This window comes from Neophocaena asiaeorientalis, unplaced genomic scaffold (genome assembly GCF_003031525.2).
Source record: "Neophocaena asiaeorientalis asiaeorientalis breed wild unplaced genomic scaffold, Neophocaena_asiaeorientalis_V1.1 scaffold106, whole genome shotgun sequence".
Classification (NCBI taxonomy): domain Eukaryota; kingdom Metazoa; phylum Chordata; class Mammalia; order Artiodactyla; family Phocoenidae; genus Neophocaena; species Neophocaena asiaeorientalis.
Window position 1 is genome coordinate 1,275,552 of NW_020172597.1, and position 24,720 is coordinate 1,300,271.

Sequence of the window (24,720 nt, forward strand, 5' to 3'; positions counted from 1 at the left end):
AAGCTGTGCCTGCCAGGAGTGGCGGGGGGAGGGGGCTGGGAGGAAAGTGGACCTTCTCCTCTCCAGGTGTTTCCTAGCGCTAAGGGCTGTCCCCTCCAAGACTGGCTCCTGGAGACCCAATCACGCCTTGGGGAGGAGGGAGCCCCGGAGCAGCAGGCAGCACCCCACTAGAGATTCCACCTGAGCCCCGAATCTCTTGAGTGCCAGAGATGCCTCCTCTGGGCACGGGGCCTGAGGGAGCCTTCATAGACGAGCAGCTACTCCCCTCCTGCAAATTTATCTGCCCCAAAGCTGAAGGCCTGGAAGGGCTCAGATGCCCAGAGCCCTCAGTGGGTTCCATCGGAGCAGCAAGCTGGCTGCCGCCCGCTCCTGCCGTCCTCAGCCTGTCCCACTATCAGCTATTCCTGCTCCCCGGCTATTCCATCCTCCCATGGCTCCCAGATGCTCCTCCCCTCCCCACTTAGCTACTCTTGCCCTTAAGAACATTCCCGATGTCCAGCTCTTCCGACTCTCCAGACATTTCTTATTTTCTAGATCATTTCTGATATCCAGACTGCCTTCTCCAGTTTCTCCCTTGGGCCCATTCTCACTCTGCTACTTTTCCCGCCCTGATTCTCTACAGTCGGAAGCTTTGAACTGGCTCCAATGATCCCCATCCCTGGGATTCATGCCCTGGCGTGATCCCTTACCCTTGCGTGTGGGCTGGGCTCAGTGACTTGCTTTTAACCCCCCCTCCCCAGGAGTGATAGGATGTCATGCCTGAGATTAGGTTACAAGAGACTGTGACTTCTGTCTTGCTTCTGCTCTCTCTGGCTCCTCTGGCTTGCTGCTCTGATGGAAGTTGGCTGCCATGCTGTGAGCTGCCCCATGGAGAGGCCCACATAGCAAGGAACAGAGGGCAGCCTCCAGCCCACAGTCAGTGGAGATGGAAACCCTCTGCCCAACAGCCCAGGGGGAACTGAATGCTGCCAACCACCACGTGAGTGAGCTTAGAAGTGGAGCCTGGAGATGACCACAGTGTTAGCCAGTACCCTGATCCCAGCCTGTGAGAGGCCCTGCACAGAGGACCCAGCTATGCCAAGCTGATTCCTGACCCGCAGACTGTGAGGTCATAATGTTGTTGTTTTAAGACACTAAGTTTGGGGTAATTTGTTATGCAGCTATAGGTAACTGATACACTCTCTTACACACATACTGACGCAAGCTACTTTTATTCCCAAGATCATTGCTTTTTCAGATGATCAGTTCCAACTCTTCTTCTAATCAGGTTATCCAAGTCCAATCATCACTGCTTGGCAGGGACACATGGCCTCAGACACTCTGCTCTCTTGGTTATTGTAACTAAATACTATTCTCCAATCAGTGATTTCAGCACCTCAGCTCCTTTTCCATCTCAGTCTCTCCTGCTTTCCAAGTTCTCCTTCTTCTACTAGAGGTGGGAATTAGGAGTGTATGAGGCCATCAGGGCTCCTTTTACATCTCCTAAGGCATGCATGCATGCATCCATCCATCTATCCAGCCATCCATCTACCTATCCATCCACCCACCCATCCTCTCATTCATCATGTTCATGTTGTCACCCATTCACTCACACACTATCTACACACTAATTCATTCAACTAACTATCCAACTATCCACCCAGCCTTTTACTTATCCATCCATCCATCCATCCATCCACCCTTACACCTCACCCATCTTACCCACTCATTCTCTGACACAACCAGCCATCAGTAACTTGAAAATGAACCACACAGGGAGCCCTGTCCCACTCCTTCTGTCTCAGAAGAGGATGAGAACTTCTCCTCTTTCTGCAAACGCCTCCCTGCATCCTCTCCCTAACACCCCATTCCTTCTATACATAGGCATGCCTGACATCAAAATATATGCTCTTCCCAGTAACACCCCATCATAAATGGAGATAGAAATTTCCAATGGAGGCTGGCGAGGGAGAGGCTGGTATTGAGGCTGATGGGCTTTGAGGAGAGACACGTGAAAGCCTGAAGCAGGTGAAGGAATGGAATGGGGAAGATGGGTAAAAACACCAGAAAGCTTGGGCCAGTTAAGATGAAAAGTGACGATAAGGCAGGAAGCTGGCTGTGATGCTGATTTCAAGAGGTTCTGCTATCCCAGCTCCAGTGTCAACTAATTCATTACCTTCATCACCTTTAGGCAGATGAGTCTGAAATCTTCTTCCCTAGAAAGTCCACCCCCTGTGTTTGTCTCATATCTTGGGATCCCCATTTTCAACAAAACCCACTGATTCCCCTTAGGTTCTGTCTTTGAGTGATTCTGTGATTCTGAGAACATCCCTGAAAAGCTTCCCTGTGCACCTCTGAGGCAGGGAGGGATACAGCCAGGGCCCCTCCTGGAATCTCAGTCCCCTCTCCTATCTTCCTGGGCCTGGTCACAAGATGCCTGAGTTCCGTCACTGGCCTGAGTTAGTTACCACCCCAGGGAATGGAGTCTCACGTACCTACGACTCCGATGCCATCCTCCCTGTCCCAGCTCCAGTGGGAACCTTAATAAGCATTGCTTCAGGGCCAGTCACCCAAATCAATTAATGGAATCGCTTGGAGCAGCCGATACAGGGCGACATGCCAGGACGGAGAGGATTTTTTTATCAGTGAATTTGGCAAGAAAGTAAGTTTCAGACTCACGACTTTCAATTCTAGCCTCCTCAAAGAAGTAAATTGATTTCTCCCAACTGAAGATATTTAATCTTGAGAATTTAACATTTCTGCACAAGAAAATGTATATAGGTATATATATATATATGTATAAAAATATATATCAATTCCAAAGAGAGCTGAATCTCAGGGAATGTGTGTGGGGAGGCAATGTGATTCCATGCGAGACCTTGAGTATTTTCCATACTGGAAAAGAGACCTTTTTCCAGATTAACTGGCTTTCTTATCCCTGGATGTGGAGTCTTTGGCCTTATTGGATCCATGTACCCGAGCAGTTAATCATGTCTCTTGGGTTATTTTCATGGGGACCAGGAGGCTCCCTGCCTCTGCCCACCTCGCCAGGGCAGACTTGCTGACCCTCTGGCCCAGCAGCTGCCTCTGCTCTCTGCATGTGCCCCTGAGGCTTGCCTGTGCGGGGGCTGCAGGCTGGCCCCTGCAGGGAGAGTTAGGAGGTGAGGGCTGCAGGCTGACCCTTGCAGTGGGGGGAGTCAGGAGGCGGGGGCTACAGGCTGGAGATGGAGGTGGTGGGAGGGGTTGGCTCCACTGCATGGACTCTGGTGTCACACCTAGCTGGGTTCAAATGCCAGCTCCTTCTGTGACCACAGGCAAGTGATGTCACATCTCTGAGCCTCACTTTCCACATGTGTAAAATGGGAATCAGCTTAGCACAGAGCCAGGTTCCTAGGAAGTGCCTGATAAGTGGCTAGCGTCATTCTCTGTCTTTAAGCCTCCTTTATTCTCTTTAAGGCTCAGTTTTCTCATCTAGAAATTGGGGATAATAATTTCTAGAATGCAGAGTTTCTATGGAAACTAAATGACATAGTACTCAGTGGCAGAAAATTTCAGTGCCGAGACGGGCCAGGTAGAGTACTGTAAATAAGTAAAGGCCGCTGAGTGGAGTTCTGATAAGCTGGAGACGGCCGCCGCCTCTTGGCACCTGACAATCTCTCTTCAGGAGAGCCAGCTCAGTGATGCCCCTTCATCTTTCACATTTTTGAGAAGCTGGATATGTGAATTTTTTAAATGCAAAAATCTCCCCATTTTAAAGTGCTGGCCACTAATTAAAAATATATAAGAGGGCTTCCCTGGTGGCGCAGTGGTTGATTGTCCGCCTACCGATGCAGGGGACACGGGTTTGTGCCCCGGTCCGGGAAGATCCCACATGCCACGGAGCGGCTGGGCCTGTGAGCCATGGCCACTGAGCCTGCGCGTCCGGAGCCTGTGCTCCGCGAGGGGGGAGGCCACAGCAGTGAGAGGCCCGCATACCACACACACACACACACACAAAAAATGTATATATATATATATATATGAAATGTGCTGCCCCCAAAATCGTATCTGTGAGCTAAACAGCGCTGTGTATCACCAAGAATAAACAATAAAAATAGTTAACATTTATTGTATGCATACTTTGTGTCAGGTATGGTTCTAAGTTTTCTATATAAATTATCCCATTTAATCATCTCAGTAATCACCTCTACAAGGTGTGTGTGTGTGTGTGTGTGTGTGTGTACTATTGTTATACCCATTTCATAGGTGAGAAAACCGAGGCACAGAGAGGTCATCAGTAACTGAGTCGTTTTCAATAACTTCCCATCATCCCCAGGCCTCCCCTGCCCCTTTTGCTGCCTTCTGCCTGCCTGCTCTGGGTCTCTTCTATTCTGAGGACCTCTGGGCTCCCCCTGAAGTGTTTAGCTCTGTGCAGAGGTAGACAGCCATCCTGTGATAGAGTCACCAGTGTCTTCCACAAAGCCCCCAGGCCCAATCTGGAGGGACCTGGAAGAAGAGAGGTTCTCCAGGTGTCCACTGGCTGGAGCTTCTCCATGGGACTCCAGTTAAACCCTTGCATCAGGAGGGGACTACATAGCAAAAGGAGAAAAGGGGCCAGCCAACTTGCCCATCTTCTGGGTCAGCCAAACAGAGGGGCATCCAGAGGAGAAAGCCTTTGCCTTAAATGTACTGTGTGCCTAGCACTGGCCTAACCACTGTGTATACAGTGGCTGATTGAATCTCCTTGCTAATTGCTGCATGGTGGGAATCAGTATCCGTGTCATCCAGGTGAGCAAATTGAGGCTCAGAGAAGTGAAGTGACTTATCCAAGGTCACCCAGCACAGACAATAGCCAAGACTCAAGTCCCGGTCTGTCTGACTCTGAGACTGATGTGACTTGACTGCACCAGGCTGCACCACAATGAATTCTGCCTGGTCACTGCATTTCTGTCCTCCTGTCCTGCTTCTGCTTGAAAGCAGGGCTAAGGCTGTATCAGAGAGGCCAGCAGACAGGTCAGGAGAAACTGGGAGCTGAGCTTGGGAGCACCCTCCTGAGCCTTCCAGCCCAGGGAAGAGTCTGCTGAGCAGCTGGAAGGTAGGGAGATGGACTGGATGGCCTCTCCAGGCACCTTCCAGGCTCAGTTGCTAAGATGGGGCAAAGCTGTGCAAGGGGTGGGGCTTGACGGTGCCAGGGACCTGGGGAGCCTGGAACTCTTGGTCCCCAGCTCTATCTCTTTCCTAAGTGGCTGTCACTCACACACAGTCCCTCCCACGTGTGATGTGTCTCTCCCACTGCAACACCAAAGAGGGCTAAATCCTTGGAGAAGCTGTCTTCTGACATCCTCTGCCTTCAAAGTTGCCCAGCCCTCCCCTCCAAGAACACACTTTCCCAACATCCTCCTTTACATTTTGCCTACATATTTTTATAGCCAAACAACACTTTCAAAGGCCTCCTTTTTCTTCTCCTAATTAATTTTTATCTTCCAAGACGGAGGGAGGACAACACAGGAGACATTGTTTGTGATGTTTGCTGCTCCCTGACAACTCTTCAAATGAAATTTCCTCTGGAATGATGGGCTGCCACTAGCCACGCGTCTCCCAGGCTATAGGGTGGGGGAGCGAGGGATCTGGAGCCCCCCGAGAGACTGGCGTCTCACTTCCTGCTGTTGTCATCTTTGGATGGGAATGGGCTCTCTCCCTCGAGTGCTACTCTCAGCCAGGGGGGCTTTTTAAGACAGTTTGTAGCTTAACCAGGAAACGTGCTAACTGCAGAAATGAAGTTCATTTGCCCTGTGCTCTGGAACCTTCAGGAGTGCTACCTGCTGGGTTCCTGTCCTCAGCATGGTCTCCTGTATTTGCTTTACTTGGCCTCTGCTGTCTTTTAATTCCATCCTTTAATTCGACAACGGCATCCACTCAACGTGATTATTTAAGCAACTAGGATGTGCCAGGATGGTTCTAGGCTGGGGATACGGCTTCACTCTTCCCCAAGGAACTCCTGGACTGTGCCTGGCTCCTTAGAGAAACAATATGGACACGGAGACAAAGAGCACAGGCATTAGAGCCAGACTACTTGGATTCCAATCGCAGCGCTGCATTTCATCAGCTGTGTGACGTTAGGCAAGAAGTATGAACTCGGGTTACTTTCTGAGCCTTCCTTTCATCATGTGTTAGAGGTGATGATAATAGTCTCAACCTTCTAGGGATGTTATGAGGATGATAGGAGTGAATACAGGTAAAGTACTTGGAACGTTGCCTGGCACACAGTAAGTGCTCAATAAATGTTACTATTATTTTGACTTTGCTAATATTTCCTAGACCTCCAATGGCAACCTCTGGAGCTGATTCCTGTTCAACCCTAGTGCCGGTCTTGCCGGATACACTCACCGGTGGGAGGGAGGACCGCCCCTCCAGGAGAAGACCCTGGAGCGGCTGCGGGAGAGGGCAGTGTGTGTGCAAACAAAGTATCTGACTGTACATCCGGCTCCATTGATCCTTGATCTGCTGTTTGATCACCCGCAACTCACCCAGCCCCTCTGGACCTCTGTTTCTCTAGGTTAAACTCAGGTTTCCTTCCAGCTCTAACTTGAAAGCGACCATAAGGAGGCTACCCCCAGGCCCAGTGCAGGGGGGGGATGGGGGAGGGCTTGAGGAGAGAGGTATGACTAAGGAGGGTGGGCTGGGGGTGGGGCAGGGAGGAAGGAAGTTTGTCCAGGGACCTTCTAGGAGGGTCTTTTCTTCTAGCTCATCATCCGAAGTGGGGATAATGCATCCACACTCAGGTTCCTCTCTGCCTACATAACAGTCCCACCGCTGCTGCCGATGGAAGGGGGCCTAGGCAAGAGGGCTTTCATTTGAACTAAAGCAGGAGACAAGGTGGCCAGAGAGCAAGCGGAATTCATTGGTGATCAGGAGGGCAAGGAAGGGGAGTTGGTTCTGCAGGGGGATGTGGAGTTGCTGTTTCTGGCCAAAGGCCCTTGAGAGCCTGGGCCCTTAAGCCCCAGCATCCCAGCTGGGTGGCAGCATCTGTGTCCCTCCCCTGCCCTCCTCACTGCACCATTGGCAGGGAAGGTGGGTGAGGGTGGAGCGGGCTGAGGGAGGTGCTGCTTGATGCCGAGGACAGCAGCTCGGTGGGGAGCAGGGACCAGGCTCTTGGAAGCCAATCTGAGCATCTTAGCATGGAGGGAGGCAAGGGCATCCAATCAGTGGCAATGAGCCTGCACTGGGCTTATTTATGCTGCTTCCCTTTGATTGGGAGCCCTGCTTAGAGACGGGCTCATCTGTAATGCATGAGGGATGCTCTGGCACAAAGGGCTGGGCCATAGCCTGCGGATAGGCAGAAGCAGGCGCAGCACACACACACGCGCGCGCGCGCCCATCCCCCCACTCACACTTATCTAAGCACACCTGTTGGGACATGTAAGCAGACACGTGTGCACTCGGCACACACCTGTAAACAATCATAGGCACATCTCCACTGCCCAGATCACAGAGACACATGCACACATATGCTGGTCAGTACATATATGCAGACACACGTGTCCAAGCATAAAGACACACAAGCACCCAGACAGGCTGGCTCTTGTGCATGGGCACACGTGTGCACACGTACACACGTGAACGTGCCTTCACACGCCATATACCGCTACACGCGCACGTGAAGGCATTCACATACTCACATACTTGCTCACCCTCGTGAACACACACACCGGGTCCCAGAGAGCCCCTAGCGTGCTTAGGACAGTGCTTTATCTTCCCCACACTCCCAGTACATGGTGGTGACCTTGTAGGAAGACCGAGTTTGCCAGAGGCAACATCCCGGAGGGGAGTCTGTTTCCTCCCTCTTTGCTCTTCACTAAGCAGCTGCTTCTACCCTTAAGAAGAGGCACAGGGGAGGCCGGGGTGGGGGGTAGCGCTACTGGGGCTCCATGCCCAGGAGGTAGAAGGCTTTCCCACCCAACCCCTTCTTTCTGTCCTTACTCAGGCCCCACTGGAGGCTCAGTCTATCACTCAGAGGCTTAGCCTGGAAGGAGGCAAGGGCTGGGGGATGGGGAACCAGGGCCCGGAGGAAAGCAAAACCCCCCAGGCTTTCAGACGGATTGACGGCAATTGGCTACTAAACACATACATGAATGAATGGACCCATAGCCACAGAATGCCCAGATCCTGACCATTTCTCAGAAATCATTAGAGCAGTGGTCCTCAAAGGGTGGGCCCTGGACCAGCAGTCTCAGCCTCACCTGGGAACTCATTAGAAATGCACATTCTCAGGCCCCCCCAGGACCTACTGAATCAGTAACTTCAGGGGTGGGGCCCAGCAATCTGGGGGTTCCCCAAGCCTGCCGGGTGATTTGGACACACACTCAAGGCTGAGAACCGTGGCTCAGAACATGGGCTTTGGAGAAAGGCAGGCCTGGGCCAGCCTCGGGCTCCTTCAGCCGTGAGTCCTTGGACAACCCGCTTAATGCTCCAAGCCTTAGTCTCCACACGTGTAAAGTGGAAACAATTGCAGTACCTACTTCACGGGATTTGTCACGAAGATTAAATGAGACCAAGCATGGAGCACCTGGCCCACTGTGAGCTCTCAGTGGTGGTAGCTATAATTATTATTACTTTAATTTCCAGAAGAACATTTACAGCTATCGGTGGTCAGGGTCATTCAGTTTCCTAAACCCTCAGCTACTCTAGTAGAAGGTGAAAAAACAGTAAGGAACTAAGCCAACGCTTTACAAAACAGGAGGATGCAGCAAAGTCATGGCCAGATCCCCATGAGAGCAGTAACCTGAGCAGCTGACAGGGGCTTTACATGGACACCAGCATTCCACGAGTGTAATATGCTAAGGAATGCTTGTAAATGCTTGTTCAAGTTTTAAGCCTCCTTCCTTCCCTGGAGGATGTTCCCCCTGCTGCTCTCTCAGTGGTGGAGATCTCACCCCAAGCCCAGGCCAGCCTCTTGGAAGTGGAGGCTGCTGAGAGGCAAAGCCAAGGGCAGGGAGCCCCCTGGCCCCAGGGCCTGTTTGTGTGTCTGGGCCATGCTTCTCCTTCCCCCTTTTCCAGCCTCTTCTCTCCACCGGTCCTCCTCTGATGATTTAAGGAAACACGGCATATTCATGCTGCTTGTCCCAGCTATGGAAACGTCTAGGATTTGTGCTGGGACCAGCCCAGATGGCCACATCACTACAGCTCCTCAAAGTCAACTGGTCCCAAACAGGGATGGGCGGAGCCCTGGGGATTTCTGGTCCTTTGGCTCTGTGTGGTTAGGGAAGGATAGTGAAGGAAGGGAGAAGGTCTCACCTTGAAGAAGGTCATGGTGGCCCCGTCCTTGACAGCCCCATACTCGATTTTGGTTTGCTTGGCCAGGTCATCGGCAGAGTCGATGGGTGATTCCATGCGCTCCACGGTCAGAAAGGCAGCCAGGTTGGCCGTATAGGAGGAGATGATGATCAGCGTGAAGAACCACCAGATGCCACCAATGATGCGCGTGGACAGGGCTTTGGGCATCAGTTCAGACCCTGGGAGGAGGGAGGAGGAGACTGGTGGTCCCTGGCAATGCTCAGACCAGGGTTGCTCTGGTCCTCTGGGACACGGACTCCACTGACAGCCTAGTAACAGCGGAGACCTCTTCCCTAGACCAGTGGTTCTCAAAGTGTAGTTCCTGGACCGTCAGCATCACCTGGGAACTTGTTAGAAATGCACATCCTCAGGCCCCACCCCAGGACCTAATGAATCAGTAACTTAGTGGTGGGGCCCAACAATCTGGGCTTTGATAAGCCCTCCAGGTGATCCTGATGCAGGCTAAAAGTTAAGAACCACTGCTCGAGAAAAACACACACATGCATAACATTTCCCAGGCTTGTCAGACCCTCTGATGCCTATCTGTGAACCACCTGTGTGGTCCCAGGTTCTGAACACCTGGAAGTCTTGCGTGAATCCTGCTCTTAGCTCTTAGTTCTCTGTGTGATCACGTGCCAGACAACTTCCCTCTCTGGGACTCTGTAAAGCATCGTCCTTCCCCTGTCCCAGCCTCATGCAAATACCACCATGCTGCTGTAATGATACAACTTGAGGAGGAACTGTGTTGGAAATACAAGTGGTATACAAATATAAGATTGCTATAGGATGCTTTGCAGGAGGAGAAAAATCAACATTTTTTGAAGCTCTTCGCCGAAATAGATCACTCCTCCTCCCCGACCTTGGGTACGAAGCATAATTTAGCTGAAACCTTCTAACCGAAGTAATTAACTAGGTGGCTTTCAAGAGATTTAAATAGCAAGTGACTCCTGAACTTTCCAGAATATTTGGCCCTGCCATCTGAAAAGCGTCTGCTTTGATATGGATGAATTTTTTCTCAAAGAAATCACTCAAGGGAGAGTTTTTCAAATACATAACTATTTTTCTCCCTCCTAATCAAAACCTTGTGGGGAATCCCTCAGGGGCCAGGGCTTTGAGTAGCAGCAGGAGGTGAAAGGGAAGCTATTACCGCATTGAGGGGCCTCCAGGTCCTTCCCAGCTGTCAGTGCACCGAGATGATGAGTGAAGAAGCAAGGTGAGGCTTGAGGACACTCATTAGTGGTGGGGACCGAAAGAGGCACTTCCCTCTAAAGCTGCCTGTCACTTCCCAGCTGCTGGAGACCACGCCCCCGCCTCCACCCCCAGCTTCATCTGCCTGGCCCTCCCCCAAGCAAGGGGCTAGAGTTGCCCCCAAAGGGAGAATGACTTATTTTACTTGTTTGCTTGGTGAGCTCTGCCAGGCTCTGTTGGGCCCCCGACCCGGCCTCTGTCGTGGCTGGGAGTTCGCTCAGGTCAGGGTCCTTCATTCAAGTGCCCAGCACAGGGCTTGGCATGTAGTGGGGACTCAGGAGACACTGAGATAACATCAGTCATTCATTCCTTTGGCATTTGCTAGTATATACCTACTGAGGACCAGGGTTTGTGCTGGGCCTAGAGGATACACACAGATGAGTGAGGGACAGAGACATTCTTTGCCCCTTGGATCTCCTTCCCTCCCTGGTGCCCTTGTTGCCCACTGTCCCTCTGTGGGTCCCTAACCCAGGCAGAGGTAATGAGCAGAGGCAATGAGCACTTGGCTCCTGGTCAGCAGGGCTTGGGGGTGGGGTTCTTCTGGGGGTCTTTCCTGGCTGGGGTTCCCTCCCCCTGTGCTTGCCCTCCAGCCCCTGGTGTTTCTGCGCTGTGCTCCTTGTAGGTGCTCAGCTTTCTGAGATACTTGAGCAAGTGCAGATCTTTCCAAAAGATGCGCTACCAGCCGGGGGGAGGTGCAGCATCCCAACCTTCCCTCAAGAGGATGTAAGAAAAAATGGCGTCCTTCTGTGTTTACCAGCTCTGATGCACTGAGGCTAATGTCCCCACCTCAGACATGCCCTTTTCGACTACCAGGCTCCCCAGAGTCCAGTTCCCGCTACATTCTGAAGTTTTCATAATCCATCTCTGTCCTCCAGCCCCATGGCCACTACCCCGGCTCAGGTATCATCATCTCATTCCTGCAGTAGCCTCCCACCCAGCCTCCCCGCCTCCAGTCTCCCCTCATGCTCAGCCCAACTTTGCTCAGCCAGATTCTGTGGCGGTGAGGCCTTCGGTGGGGTTGGCCCCAGCAGACAAGATGCTGTATGTCCATTGCAGCTGGAGCAGGAGGGACTGGGGATGAGCCCGGCATGCCATGGGTGGGCGTGGCTTATATGCTTCAGCCTCAGACCGTGAGCCGGTCCAGCCACAGTAGTGATGGAGCTTGGGGACCTGGGAAAGGGCACACACCTGAGCATCCAGGTGTCTCCAACCTTCTGAGGGCTTGGCAGGTCTGAGGCTGCCCTGGAGGGTGGGGCTGGCTCTGCTGACACTGGAGAGGAGGCTGCCTGGGGAGGGCACACATACCTTGCTGCATCAAGGACCCCATTCCAAACCAGAAGCTGTTCAGCAGAGTGAAGTTATTTTCTACCACCTCGGAGCCAGGGTTGCAGGGGTGAGCATCATACCACTCATAAGGGCTGAACCTGCAGCAGAAAGAGGGGGGCAATGAGGCGAGGCTACGGGGAGACGGGAGGGAAGGAGTGTCCGAGCCACACAAGCCGGCGGTTTAGCAATCAGTGATATGCCAACAACTTTAGCATCAATTCCCTCACCGTTCTGCTGGGAAGGCAGGGAATGGGAAACCAGGGCCATTTTCCTTCTCATTCTTTATTGTTAGTGCCCTTTTCTGGTGATAAAAGTAATTCAGCAGTATCTCTTAGAATTAAAAGTGCACATGCCCTTCAACCTAGCACTTCTGCAACTCATTATCCATCCTACAAAAAACACTCCCACAGGAGCACAAAGAGGAGTGTGTGAGGGTGTCTATCAAAGCATTATTTGTAATAGGGAAAAACTGGAAACAACCTAAATGTCCTTCAATAGAGGAATGATTCACTAAACTCCGCCACAATCGTACTCTGAAACATCACGCAGCTGTTAGAAGAAATGCACCAACAGGGAAAGATCTTCAACACATACTGTTTGGTCTTTTACAGAAAGTGATAAAAATAAGAACAATATGATCACATCTGTATAAATAGATTCCTGAAGACATCGTTGCATACCTATTTATGTACCTTTGTATATAAATGCATATAGAGTCTGGAAGGATCCATATCTAAAAAAAAATCACTGTTTACCTCGGGGTGGGGGGTTGTTAAAATGGCAGAAGAAATTTCATGGAAGCCTGTTCCTTTGTATGTATTGCATGAATTTTGAAAAATGAGAACAGGCTTTTGAATTACTTGTATACTTTAAAAAACCTTAAAATGGAGAAATAGTAAAATACACTCTTCACAAAATAGTCAAACAGTACAGAATACAATGGGAAAGTGAAAGTACACCATGATCCCACCCTCTGGGGAAAACAATGTGTTATATATTTTTTTCAGATTTTTCCCTCTGAATATGCAAATACATGCATGACAGGAAAAACTGTTATTTAAAACTCCCCACTGCCTTCTAAGGAAGAGAAGTCCTGATAACTGGAGGGATCTTTGTTTACTGTGTGAATTCCAGTTGAGGAATTGGACATGTAAGCTGGAGGAAGCTGGAACACTCTGGAGAGATTGAGAGAAAGTCCCCACCAGGCTGGAGTGGCTGCAGTGACTGGGGTGACTGGAGTGGCTGGTGTGGGGTCAGAGGCTGAGTTGAGAGACCCAGAAGGAGAGACATGTCTGATAGAATTTTATTTTGTTTTTTAAAGTGTGATGAGTTTTAAGTGTGATGTTGTGACTTTCCATCCCCCTTTTAAAAGCTTTAGTCAATTAAACATTGATCACCAATGCTCACATGAGAAGAATTTTGTTTTCACAAAGCAGGAAGATCCTCCAGATAGGAAATTGCAAAGTGAGCCTTCAAACCAAGATGGGGATTTTCAAAGTGAATGACCACGAACTGGTTAGAGGCTCTAAAAATCCACAAGAAAGAGACAGAGGATGAAGAGAGTAGAGATGAGAGACTGTTGTGAGAAGAGTTTTAGAGAAAGCCTTTGGAGAGCTGTGTGTTCAGGGGCCCCTGCATTGAAGTCTAGGGAGAGCAGCTTCCACAGGGCGGCTGGGGGAGCTCGAGGGTGGCTGTGGAAGGAGTAGATGTGGTGGACACCACCTGGGAAGTCTGGAGGGCAGGGGTCGGGCTGATACGTGCTTCTTAGGTGAGGCAGGAGGGTGAGTCCTTGCTGCACGGCACCGGCCTGCAGGCCCAGACGTGGCCAGGGCTAAGGACGTTTCCCTGGACCAGATGGGCCCATGTAGAAGAGAGATCCAGCCCAGATCCACCTTGACTCCTATCCGAGAAGGGCGATGGGACTCCAACAGGGAGAAGCCATGGAGCAGGGGCTGCTAGAGGACCAGGTGCTGAGCGGGGGAGTGGGCCGACCAAGGAGGCGCTGCCAAAGGGGGCCTACATGGGGGCGAGGGGAGAAGTCTGATCTGTGAATGAGGGTAGAAATGTTGCGGACTATACCGGACTCAGCCTTCTAACTTTTGAGTTGAAACAGTGCGTTTGTGCTTTAGAGAGAGACCTAGGGTTTCTGAGCTCTGGAAGCAAGCCAAAAGTGACAGGTCCTGGCAGGGCTTTCACTGGGGCAAAGAAATTCACCTCTGAATGCACTGGAAGGTGGGTGAGAGACAAAGTAAAGATGATTTCTGATGAGCTCTCACGAGCCCTGCTTTTTTAATGTACACACACATGTACAAAGTATATATATGGGATAATCTTTTAACACACACACAAAATCATATCATATATCTTGTCTTAGATCTTGGCTTTTCACTTAATAAGTCACCAGCCTCTTTCCAGATCAGTCCTTCCTGATCCCCTTTATTCTCTATAACTAATTAATAGGTGTTTCTTTAATACATTTCTTAACTTGAAGTATAGTTAATCTACAATGTGTTAGTTTCAAGTGTCTAGCATAGTGATTCAATTCCATATATGTTCTTTTTCAGATTCTTTTCTATTATAAGTTATGACAAGCTACTGAGTACGGTTCCCTGTACTATACAGTAGGTTCTTGTTGTTTACCTGTCTGATATACGCTAGTGTGTATGTGTTAACCCCAAACTCCTAATTTCTCTCTCCCCCCCACCTCCCCACCATCCCCTTTGGTAACCCTAAGTTTGTTTTCTATGTCTGTGAGTCTATTTATCTTCTGTAAATAAGGTCATTTGTATCATTTTTTTAGTCAATAGGTGTTTTTAACCATTCCTCTTTGACGGCACTTAGGCTGGCCCTATTTTCCACTGTGGTACACTCTGCTGAAAGAAACATCCTTGGCCACACTTCCGTGGGTACCTAGGCCAAAGGGCAGCCTTGTCTAGGGCTTTGCTGAGAAGGCTTTCTAGATTTGGGGGAACTGGAAAGTGGGGCTCAGTGGTGACCTTCAACAGGATAAATTCCCAGAGGTGGAATTGCTTACCATGATAAAAATAACTGGTCTCAAATGGGCCTCTTGGTTATCAAGTACTGTTATAGATCTGGGTCCTCACTACCCCTCGAGAGGCCGACAATGCAGCAGGTGCCCACTTTACAGGTGGGGAGGTGGCTTGGAGCAGTCTAGGTGACTGCAATCTTGCGGTCAGTGGGTGGAAAGGCCCAGATTCGAACTCCAAGGCCACAGGAGGGAAGAGTATGGGATGGGCGCTGGAAGGTGCCACCAAAGTGAATGATGGATCTCGGATTTATGGCTTGTGGCTACAACGGGTTCTCTCAGTCTTGCAAGTAAGTTGGAGCTGGTAGAGGCTGACCTGGAGATACTCTGTGTCCCCTCAGGGGAGAAGTCTAAACACCGGCCCCTGGGTAGAAGGGCAGACAGAGCACTGACTGGCCAGGACCATCTCTTCCCTGGGACTCTCATCTGTACTGGATTTGGTCGGAATGTGACTCCTGGGGGCTGGGCTGGCAGCTCACCCCCGGCCCTGCCTCTGGGGTCCACTTAGGATTATCTCCTTGTCATGAGTGCCAACTGTCCTGCTCTCTGTGGTGAGAAGCATCTGCCCTCCCTTCCTTTTTTCTCACTGAGCATGAAGCAGAATATCCTGGTGGCAGAGAAACGCCTTGGTCAATGCCTGGACCCCTGATGCTAGACAGGCACAGGTCAGGCCAGTTTTTATGTGTGTGTGCTGTACGCGGGCCTCTCACTGTTGTGGCCTCTCCCGTTGCGGAGCACAGGCTCTGGACGCGCAGGCTCAGCAGCCATGGCTCAGGGGCCTAGCCGCTCCGCGACATGTGGGATCTTCCCGGACCGGGGCACGAACCCATGTCCCCTGCATCGGCAGGCGGACTCTCAACCACTGTACCACCAGGGAAGCCCCAGGCCAGTTTTTAGGATGGACAGCCCTGTGCCCTGCTGGAGCTGCCCGGAGGGGGTCTGGACACCTGCCCACCCTTCGCAGACCCCATTTCTTGGGCAGCTGTGTCCAGCTCTCCTGCAGACAGCAAAGAGTGGTCCAAAGGACACAGGCCACGTGGAGGCGAGGGGACAGAGGGCCACATCCACACTACAGATGTGCTGTGCTCGACCTCAACAGTATTGTAAAATATCAAATTAGTGGCTACTTATAAAAGCCATGAGGCTTCACGTGAAAATCTGAACCTCTCTCTAAAAATCATGAACCCCGCAGCACTGGTCTGTATTCCTGTTTAGCAGAGTCGGTTAGAGATGAGTGGCAGTCACTCTTTTCTCCACGTGTGTGCTCAAGTTTGCCTCAGTTCCCACTACTCCCTGCCGCCTACCACCCAGCCTGCTTCACTCCCTCATGCTTCCTGTGTGTGCCACCCCTGATTTAAAGTCGGGCAAGTCTTGCTTTGAAGCCTAACACTCCACGGAAAGGCTTTCTGACTTTGGGCAAAGACTTAACCCCGGTGAGCCTCAGTTTCTGCTTTTGTAGAGTGGAGATAATCGTACCGACCTCACAGGACCGCTGTAAGGATTTGACAGGATGGGTGTGAATTGTGTCGTCAGAGTGTTACACTGTGTGACAATTGTCCTACGATGCTGTTCATGGCTCTGTGGCCGAGACCCTTGTCCCTCTCCTCTCTCTCCGGCATCCTGTGTCATTCCAGCAGCTCCAGAAATCCCATCTCTTCCAGAAAGTCTTCCTAGCCTATCCTTGAGAGGGGGGCTCCTACCTGCCGGGCCAGGAGGTAGTGGGTGGGAAGGAGGTTGGGCTGCCAGCAGCTGATGAAAAGCCAGGAATTAGAGGGGGATGGGAGGCACATCAAATGAGCAACGCTGATGCTGGAAAAACTCCAGCTGTTTGCAAGGGGGTGGGAGCCAAGTGGCCGGCTGGAGCTGCTAAAATTATGGTGAGAGCTCTGGAGAATGGCTCCTGGCTTTCAAAGGCTTGTTAGACCATTAGAGACAAGAGGCATAATGAAGGTCTCTCTGTGGCAGGCTGGGCGAGCAGGCAGGCAGCATCAGGCCTGCCGGCAGCAAAGAGCTTCGGAGGCAGGACAATTTCCTCTCTCACATCCTTCCCTTTGGTCTGTCTCTGTGTGGGAGGAGGGAGTGAAAAGAAGCAGGGTTGGGGGAAGGCTTTCAAAGAAGACTCAGGAGAGAAAAAGGCCGAAACACCAAGTCCTTGGATCTCAAACTGCTTCTCCGGAGAAGTCTCGCTTCACACCGTGTTAGAATTTAGAGAAAAAAGAACCAGGGCAGGGGCAGGGGCTGGGGCTGGAGCCTGGAGGCAGGAGGCAGAGGGCCCAGGAGCCACCAACTTGGGGCGGGAACAGAACACGAATGTCCAGGTGGCCAGAGATGTGGGTTGCAGACAAAACACTTGGTGACCTGAGTTCACTTGCCGGATGTGTCCCTTATTGCTAGGATGGCCTTGGCGTGTACTGAGCCTTTCTGAATCCAGATGTCTCCCTTTCATGGGAGGCTGTGAGAATTAAATAAGATAACTGGCTGTAAAGGACAGAGCATGATGCTTGGCACACAGCCAGCGCTCAGTAAACACTGAGCTAAACCTGTTTCCTAGTGACCTCTCCCTACCACCCACCAGTAAGGATGTGCTGTGTCTACTTCATGTGAACAACTAAATATGCAAGGGTACTGCTAGTACGTGTTAGAGGCAGGTAGGTGCGTGTGCCAAGTTTCTGCATGTGTGCATGCGTGTGACTTTATGTGGCATTGTTCCCCCTGCTGTTGTGGACTGGATGGACACAGTCTGTTTGCCAAGTTTCAAGCTACCTGCTGGGCCACCCAATGCGCCTGGGTCTGCTGTACTGGGTGCCTGGCCCAGGTGGTGCAGCCTTGGGCAATGACTTAACCTCTCCTGCTCATAGGACCTGGGATACAACTGCTGCCTCTCAGAGTCATGGACACAGACCAGGGTGAAGACCGGGGGATTCAAGCTCAGAGGCCATGGAGTGGTCCCTGAGCGATATGAAAGGATCTGAGCCTCACGGAGGGAGGCAGGAGAGCAGGTACAGCAGTGGCCTGAACCTGGGCCTTCTGTGCAAATTGCTGAGGATGGGGGGACCTGCCTGGCTCCCTGAGCCTCTAACCCTGGGCCAGACCTCTGGTCAAGGCATTGCCCTTACCTGGCGATGACAAAGAGGACACAGCTGACACCCAGGTAGGCGAGGAGCACGTACATCCAGATGTCTGGGGACAAGGGGTTGAGGAAGGAGAAGACACTGGGGTTGGTGCCATTGGGCTTGCGATAGAGGATGCTCACACCGAGGGTCATGAAGGGCTTGGAGAAGTCGATGGCCTTCTCGCGGACGTGGGTGATGGTCAGGGGGGCCACAGCCAGATCTGCCTTCTGCAACGAGAGACAGACAGACTATGAGAAAAGCCTAAGGCTAGCAGGGGACAGAGCACCCCTTCTTGAAGGGAGGAGAGACGAGGGAGTGAAGTGGAGTCTGTTGCCTGAGCCCTGGATCACTTCATCACTCCTTAGTTTCAATATTTACTAACCCTTCCTCTGGGCCAGGCCATGCCCAGGGTGCTGGGAGACAATAATGAATTAGACCTAACCCCTGTTCTCCAAGAGCTCATGGCCTTGAGGAAAAGGACAGTGGTATCAACATGCAGAGAATGGAACCCTATTGCAGCTGTAACCCATGCGGTCCATTCTCAAAATGGTGCCTTTCAAATACTGTTCAGCAATCTTCAAACATTTAAAAATAGCTGGTGTTCTTTCTTTGTGACTATCAAAGGTCATGAAGAGGACGCAGAATCCACAGCAACCCTTATTTATATCTAGTTTCCTCTCCTATCTACTTCTTGCACGCTTCACGCCACTTTGGATATTCTATATATCCTCAAAGCCCCAAAAACCAGTGGGGCAAAAATAATACTCTCTTTGGAGGGAAAGGGTGGGGAAGAAACTAAACAGGCAACTTCAGAGCCCTCTTTAATACGAGAGGGGAGGCAAGAGAACAGAGCAGAGGAGGAAGGGAAGGGACTGGGGAAGGCTAGGGATGCCCGTCACAATTTTAACAAGGGGAATGATTAAAGGTCTGTATCTCTGGTCTGAGCTTTTTCTGACTAAAAATCTACAATCTCTCACTCCCATCTTTGCAGGCTTTCCTCACTGCTCTCCTCGTGCACAAGGCCCCACTAAGCTGCTTCCTGTTTACCGCATTCCCTTCTTGACCTCCACGCTTTGCACACACGGTGCCCTGTTGAGAATGTCTCTTCCTGCTGTCTAACTCTCACCGCCTTCCATACCCCTTTGCATATGCTATGTCTTCCAAGAAGCCCTCCCTGATATCCTCCAATTCTAAACTCCCATGAAGCTTGCGCTGTCCCACGGTAAGGTCCTAACCTGCTCAGTTGAAATGGCAGTATGTGCAGCCATGTGTCTTTGTGTCATATCTGCCTATTTACCTGTGAGTTGCTAAGCGCAGCTGGGACTGTGGCTGACTCACTGCTTTGTTTCTCTACTCCACAGCCCCATCTCAGCCTTTGCAATATTTGTTAACTAATAATGTGTCCCTCTGAGAGGCTGTGCCTCGGGCTCCTGTGGATATGTACATACCAGAATGTGAACCAAGTTATCACTTCCCTTCCTCGGGTAGGGCAGGACAGAAAGAGAGGCTGAGTCCTAAAGACCAGCACTAAAGACCCTTTTGCTAAGGGCGGCAGCTGCCTCTGAGAACCCCCTTCCAAACAATAGTCTCTAGGCAATCATCCACTGACTTGGTCCAGCTTAATTAATTAACTGAGTATTTAAACAATTAATTGTTTTGTGAGCTTCACTAGGCACTAGGGATATGCAGCTGAGCCAAACAGACATGGTTTCTGCCCTCCTGGGGCTTAGAGTCTAGTAGGACAGACAGACGTTAATCAAATTGTTTTCTAAGTGGTAGCTATTAACACATCTCTGACTACACCGATCCTAGAATAGGAACCAGCAACCAAGTTGAAATGAAACTTCAAGACAGGGAGGACTGGTATGGGTAGAGCCCCAGCTCCTAAATGACTCTGCAGGCGCTCCAGGCTGCAGGGCACTGGCACTGGCTGGGGGGCACTGGCACATAACCCCAATGTTTCTCCTTCTAATGTCAGCCCCCACGACTGATTATTGACACTAGGAGCCCAAGGATTCAGTGAATCTTAGAACCTGGGAAAGTCGGGGAGGAGGGGCCTATTACAAGGGATGTTTCATACTGGGACCTTCCTTTTGTAAGCTTCTAAGTGTGTGAGTTGGAACTTGCCTAGCTTTGAAGGCAGAGGAAGAAGAAGCAGGTAGCTGCTGCCACCCTAGCTCCCTGGAGCCCTCTCATTTCAGGGTGTGCACAAAGGAAAGCAACAAAAGGAGAGAGAACTGTCGGGGAAGGTGCAGAGGGACTAATGTGTATTTGCTCAAGACCTACTGTGCACCAGTTGGGGGTACACGGGTGAGCAAGAGACCCAGTTCTGCTCTCATGGAGCTTCTGGTGAAGGGGGCCCCTGTTGGAGGCTGTGGATAGCACTCCAATTGGAGTGGGAGCTGGGGTGGGACATTCTGGAAGGTCCCTTTCAGTCCTGAAGTTCTAAGATCCTCTATAATGTTGGCATGACATCATTCTAGAACTTGGCCTCCCCTAGCCCCGCCCCTTCAAAGCACATTGCTTTGGGAGGCTCTGTTCTGACTCCAGAGTCACCATCACTGTTCAGAATGCATTTGGAACTGGTCTCTGGGAATGGCTTCTGGGGCTTGTAGTGGATTCTTGGGAAGAACCTCAAAGTCAATGGTGGCAAATCTTCCTTCGGCTTTTGATGGCAGGTTGGATGACAGTGTTAGTAACTGAGGGGTCAGTGTGTTTGCAGCCAATGTCTTTCCCACCACGAGTGTTCCAGGAGTGGCGAGGAAGCCAACCACAGGGCCAGAGGCCCTCTTTCTTCCCCCAGATGGTTTCAGAACCTTCAGAATCTCCCCACCAGCCTTTCTGCTCTCAGGTTCTAATGGTGTTGGAAGGCACCTGTGCCTACGGCAGCAAGACAACTGGTCAACCTGACCTTCTTCACAGGAAGTTTTGATGTGTGTTCTCCCTTGAGCTTCAGGAAGGCTGGAGTTCTCCACTTTGCTTTTGGTTTAGGCAGGAAATACTACATTTCACCGTTGGTTACGATTTCCCTGAAAAAGGCCTTATTTTGTCCAACTTCCCTTGAAAGAGCTGAACAGATGTCAAGCCTTTGCTGTTTCAGTTCATTACTCAGAATGAAAGGCCCAATCTTGGCAGGCTCTTCCCACTTGTGCAAGTTTTCTTTGAGGATGATTCATAAAATCATAGGCTGTCAGAGCTGGACAAGAGACCTTTAGCAACATCTATTCCAACCCGTATTATTTATGGAGGGAAACTGAAGCTCACAGAAGGTCCAAGGTCTTTGCTCTCATATTTACAGTAATCATGTCCTTGAACAAACCAAACCTCTGACTTGTGTAACACATTCACTGGTCTCATGGGTGATTTGTTAGCCCCTTCTGCCTCACTGAAGACCTTTCCACACCTTAAAAAAAACACCTCTGGACCAGGTAGGACAGCTCTTCCAGGACACTACTTCATCCCTATAAGCAGCTTTCCAAGAATCTGTCAGGACCCGCCTGGCTCCAGCTGTCCTACTCTCCTCCATGCTTGCATAAGGTCAATTGGCACCATTTGCTTTACCACGTCTCCACAGCCAGAAGTGAAGGCAAGAATGACTTAACTAGCTACAGCTCCACATTTCTGCCCTTAGTATCCAGGCACTTTGGCTGCTGGTCGGATGCTATAGCCTCATACCCCAGAGTGAAACCTGGCAAGCCTCAGCTTGCTACCTGTGTCTGGTGGCCCAGTTGGCACCTGCCTACTTGGATTCCCAAGTATGGTCCCCACCAGATTCCCCATCTATGTGCTCTGCCTCTTGGTTGGGGATCCCCCAGGGCATCTGCTTGTTGACTGCTATAGTTAAAATAGTAAGAACTAGTATCTTTCATAGATGCTTCTTATACACCAAGCATTGCTAAGTGTACTACCTACATTACCTTATGCGACCCTCCCAGTAGCCCCAGTTTGGTCAAGCTGGTGAGTGGCCAGTGGCGTTCGTGGTACAGTGATAAGTGTAGCCACCTTCCAAGCTGGTGAGTGGCTGAGCCAGTACTTGGACCCAGTTCACTGTGACCTCAAACCCCGATGTTTTACCACTCTGCCATACCAGCCACGTGCAGTGTGGGATGAGTTGGGCACCCCCTCCCCAAATATGTTCAAGTCCTAACCCTGGGTACCTGTGAACGCGACCTTATTTGGAAATAGGCTCCCCCGCTCACCACCACCTAAAACAGTATTTTATTATGGCCACTGGGACTAAACAACCTTGGAGAAATTCCTGGGTAACGTAGCTGGGCCTGTGCCTAGGGAGGACACACTTTCTCTGTCTTCAGTGGGCGTGTCCACTTCCGCATAGATCTGTTTCTCCCTGACTCCCGCTGAGTGCCCCTAAAGCCATCAGTGTGCAAACACCCTCTCCTGAGTGTGCAGCCTTGTGGAAGGCTCCTGGCATGAGCCTGTTTTTTATTCAGACTCTCTGTGTCACCGTATTTCCCTCATAGGTCCCCTAGCGACACTCCCCAAGTGGTTTAAAATTCCCCTAATACTACTGCATACCTATCAGAAGAGCCAAAAGAAAACAATGTTGATAATACCAAGTGGCGATAAGGATGCAAAGCAACGGGGTGCCTCATAGGTTGTGGGTGGATATGTAAAATGGTGCAGCCACTCAACGTTACTGGTTATTATAAGAGCATAGAACTCAGGAAGAGCTGGATGAAGAAGATACATAGGGAAAGTTATGCGGGAGATGGTGCGGAGCTTCCATGCTTTCTCTATTTCTCTGGGCGTGCCACTCTCCCCACATCTCCGTGTGTCCACCAACCCAGAAGCGCTGGAAATTAGGTCTTTGTGGAAGTCATCAAGTTAAGATGAAGTCATACTGAATTAGGGTGAGCTCCAAATCCAATGACTAGTGTCCTTATAAGAAGAAGAGAGGACACACAGTTACACACAGAGAAGGCCATGTGATGGGAGGCAGAGACTGAAGTGATGCCACTTCGAGCCAAGGATGCCAAGGATTGCCAGCCACACTAGAAGCTAGGAGAGAGGCCTGGAACAGATGCTCCCTCCAAAGGGACCAACTCTGTGGACACCTTGACTTCTGATTTCTGGCTTTCAGAACTGAGAGAGAATAAATTTCTGTGTTTTTAAGCCCCCTAGTCTGTGGTCATTTGCTGTGGCAGCCCTAGGACACTCACACACGTGCCACCTAGGACCCTGGGCAGGGTGCATGCAACTCCCTGCACCTCCCACTGCCAGCCCTGCCCCTGCACCTGTCCTATTCTGATAGGCAGGCCTTACGGTTGGACCCACCCTGCCCTGCGTGAGCCCGCGCTGCATTCCCAGAGAACTTGACTCTGCCTTCCGACCATGACTGCGTGACTGCCTGCGTCTCCGTCTTCACATCACCTGGCTAGGCTTGGGAGCCCTATGGCTACAAGAGCATGCTGATTCGCCCCAACTGCTCTTCAGGTCCTTGTACTTCTACTGCCAAAGCCACCCAAGAAACCTAGTCTCACTCTTGCCACACAGGCAGGGCTTGTCTCCAGGGCTCTGTCTGCTGGCTCTCTGCCCACGTCTCTGGTGTGTGGGATCCATGGAATTCACCTTCCAGTCTTTTCCCAAAGTGTTGTTTCTCCAACTAGAATCTTTCCTGATTCCCAATGCTGCTTAATATATGTCGAGACTTTTCCCTCTGCCCTTCAGATAAAAAATTCTTATTTTGGGTTCATTAAGCCATTCACGATCTACATGGTGCTGTCTAAAAGTACTTCCTGCAATGATGGAAATGTTCGGTACCTGCCCTGTCCAATATGGTAGCCACGAGCCACATGTAGAACTTGAAATGTGGCTTGTAAAACTGAGGAACTAAATGTATACTTTGATTTCATTAATTTTAAATTAAGTAATTTAAATTAATTTAACCAATTGATTTTAATTAATTTAAGTTTAAATTTAAATAACCCCATGTGGCTGGTGGCTAGTGAATTGGAAAGTGCACATCTAGCCCTGCCTGCCTCTGCAGCCTTACCTCCCATTTTGTTTTCCCCTGGTTCTCTTCCTACTGGCTTCTTTCAGACCCTCCAGTCCATGCTCACCTCAGGACCTTTGCACGGTATTTTTCTCTACCTGGAACTTCTTCCTCTCTGAACTCTTTGTTGAGCTAATGCCTGCTTCTCCTTCAGATTTCAGCTCCAACATCACTTCCAAAGACAAAACCCCCAGGGGAAATCAGGCCTCCCCTGGTGATGACTCTCACAGCACCAGGTATTTGCAGTCCTAGCACTGATCTTATTTGTGATTTTAGGTATTGGGTGATTTCTCCCCCCACTGGCCCATAAGCTCATGAGAGCCGGGCCTGAGCCTGTGTCTTTTCACTATTGTATTGCCCCCCACCTAGCATAGTGTCTGGCTCACAGCAGGCCCTCGGTAGAGATTTGGGGACTGAATGAATGGGGTGTTGCTGGTTTAGGAGAGACACCCAGCAAGCGTGTCCTCAGAGCCAGCTGGCTGGGGCACCTGGCACTTTCTAAGAGGGCAAAGCCAGTCACAGACAGTATCGCTGATGAACCCTGGCCTCTCCAAGCTTAAGAAAACACAGTGCCCCTTGAAAGGCCCTGGACATAAGTCTGGCAGCCAATGGCCTTAACAACCCACACGTCTGAACAGAGGGGAAACGAGTGCTAGTAGATTTATGAGTGCCAGCGGATGGGT

The 24,720-nt window shown here is 50.8% G+C and overlaps 1 protein-coding gene across 2 annotated transcripts in view; it reads right to left on the bottom strand.

Moving 5' to 3' along the window:
• GRIK3 (glutamate ionotropic receptor kainate type subunit 3) overlaps positions 1–24,720 on the bottom strand; it is a 230,522-nt gene that overhangs the window by 5,753 nt on the left and 200,049 nt on the right. For both annotated transcript variants that reach the window (XM_024738787.1, XM_024738788.1), the window contains exons 11-13: positions 18,028–18,251; positions 11,845–11,963; positions 9,253–9,470 (exon numbers count right to left, since the gene is read on the bottom strand). In XM_024738787.1, the coding sequence (XP_024594555.1) occupies positions 9,253–9,470; positions 11,845–11,963; positions 18,028–18,251 (561 nt within the window). The remainder of the gene's footprint in view (positions 1–9,252; positions 9,471–11,844; positions 11,964–18,027; positions 18,252–24,720) is intronic.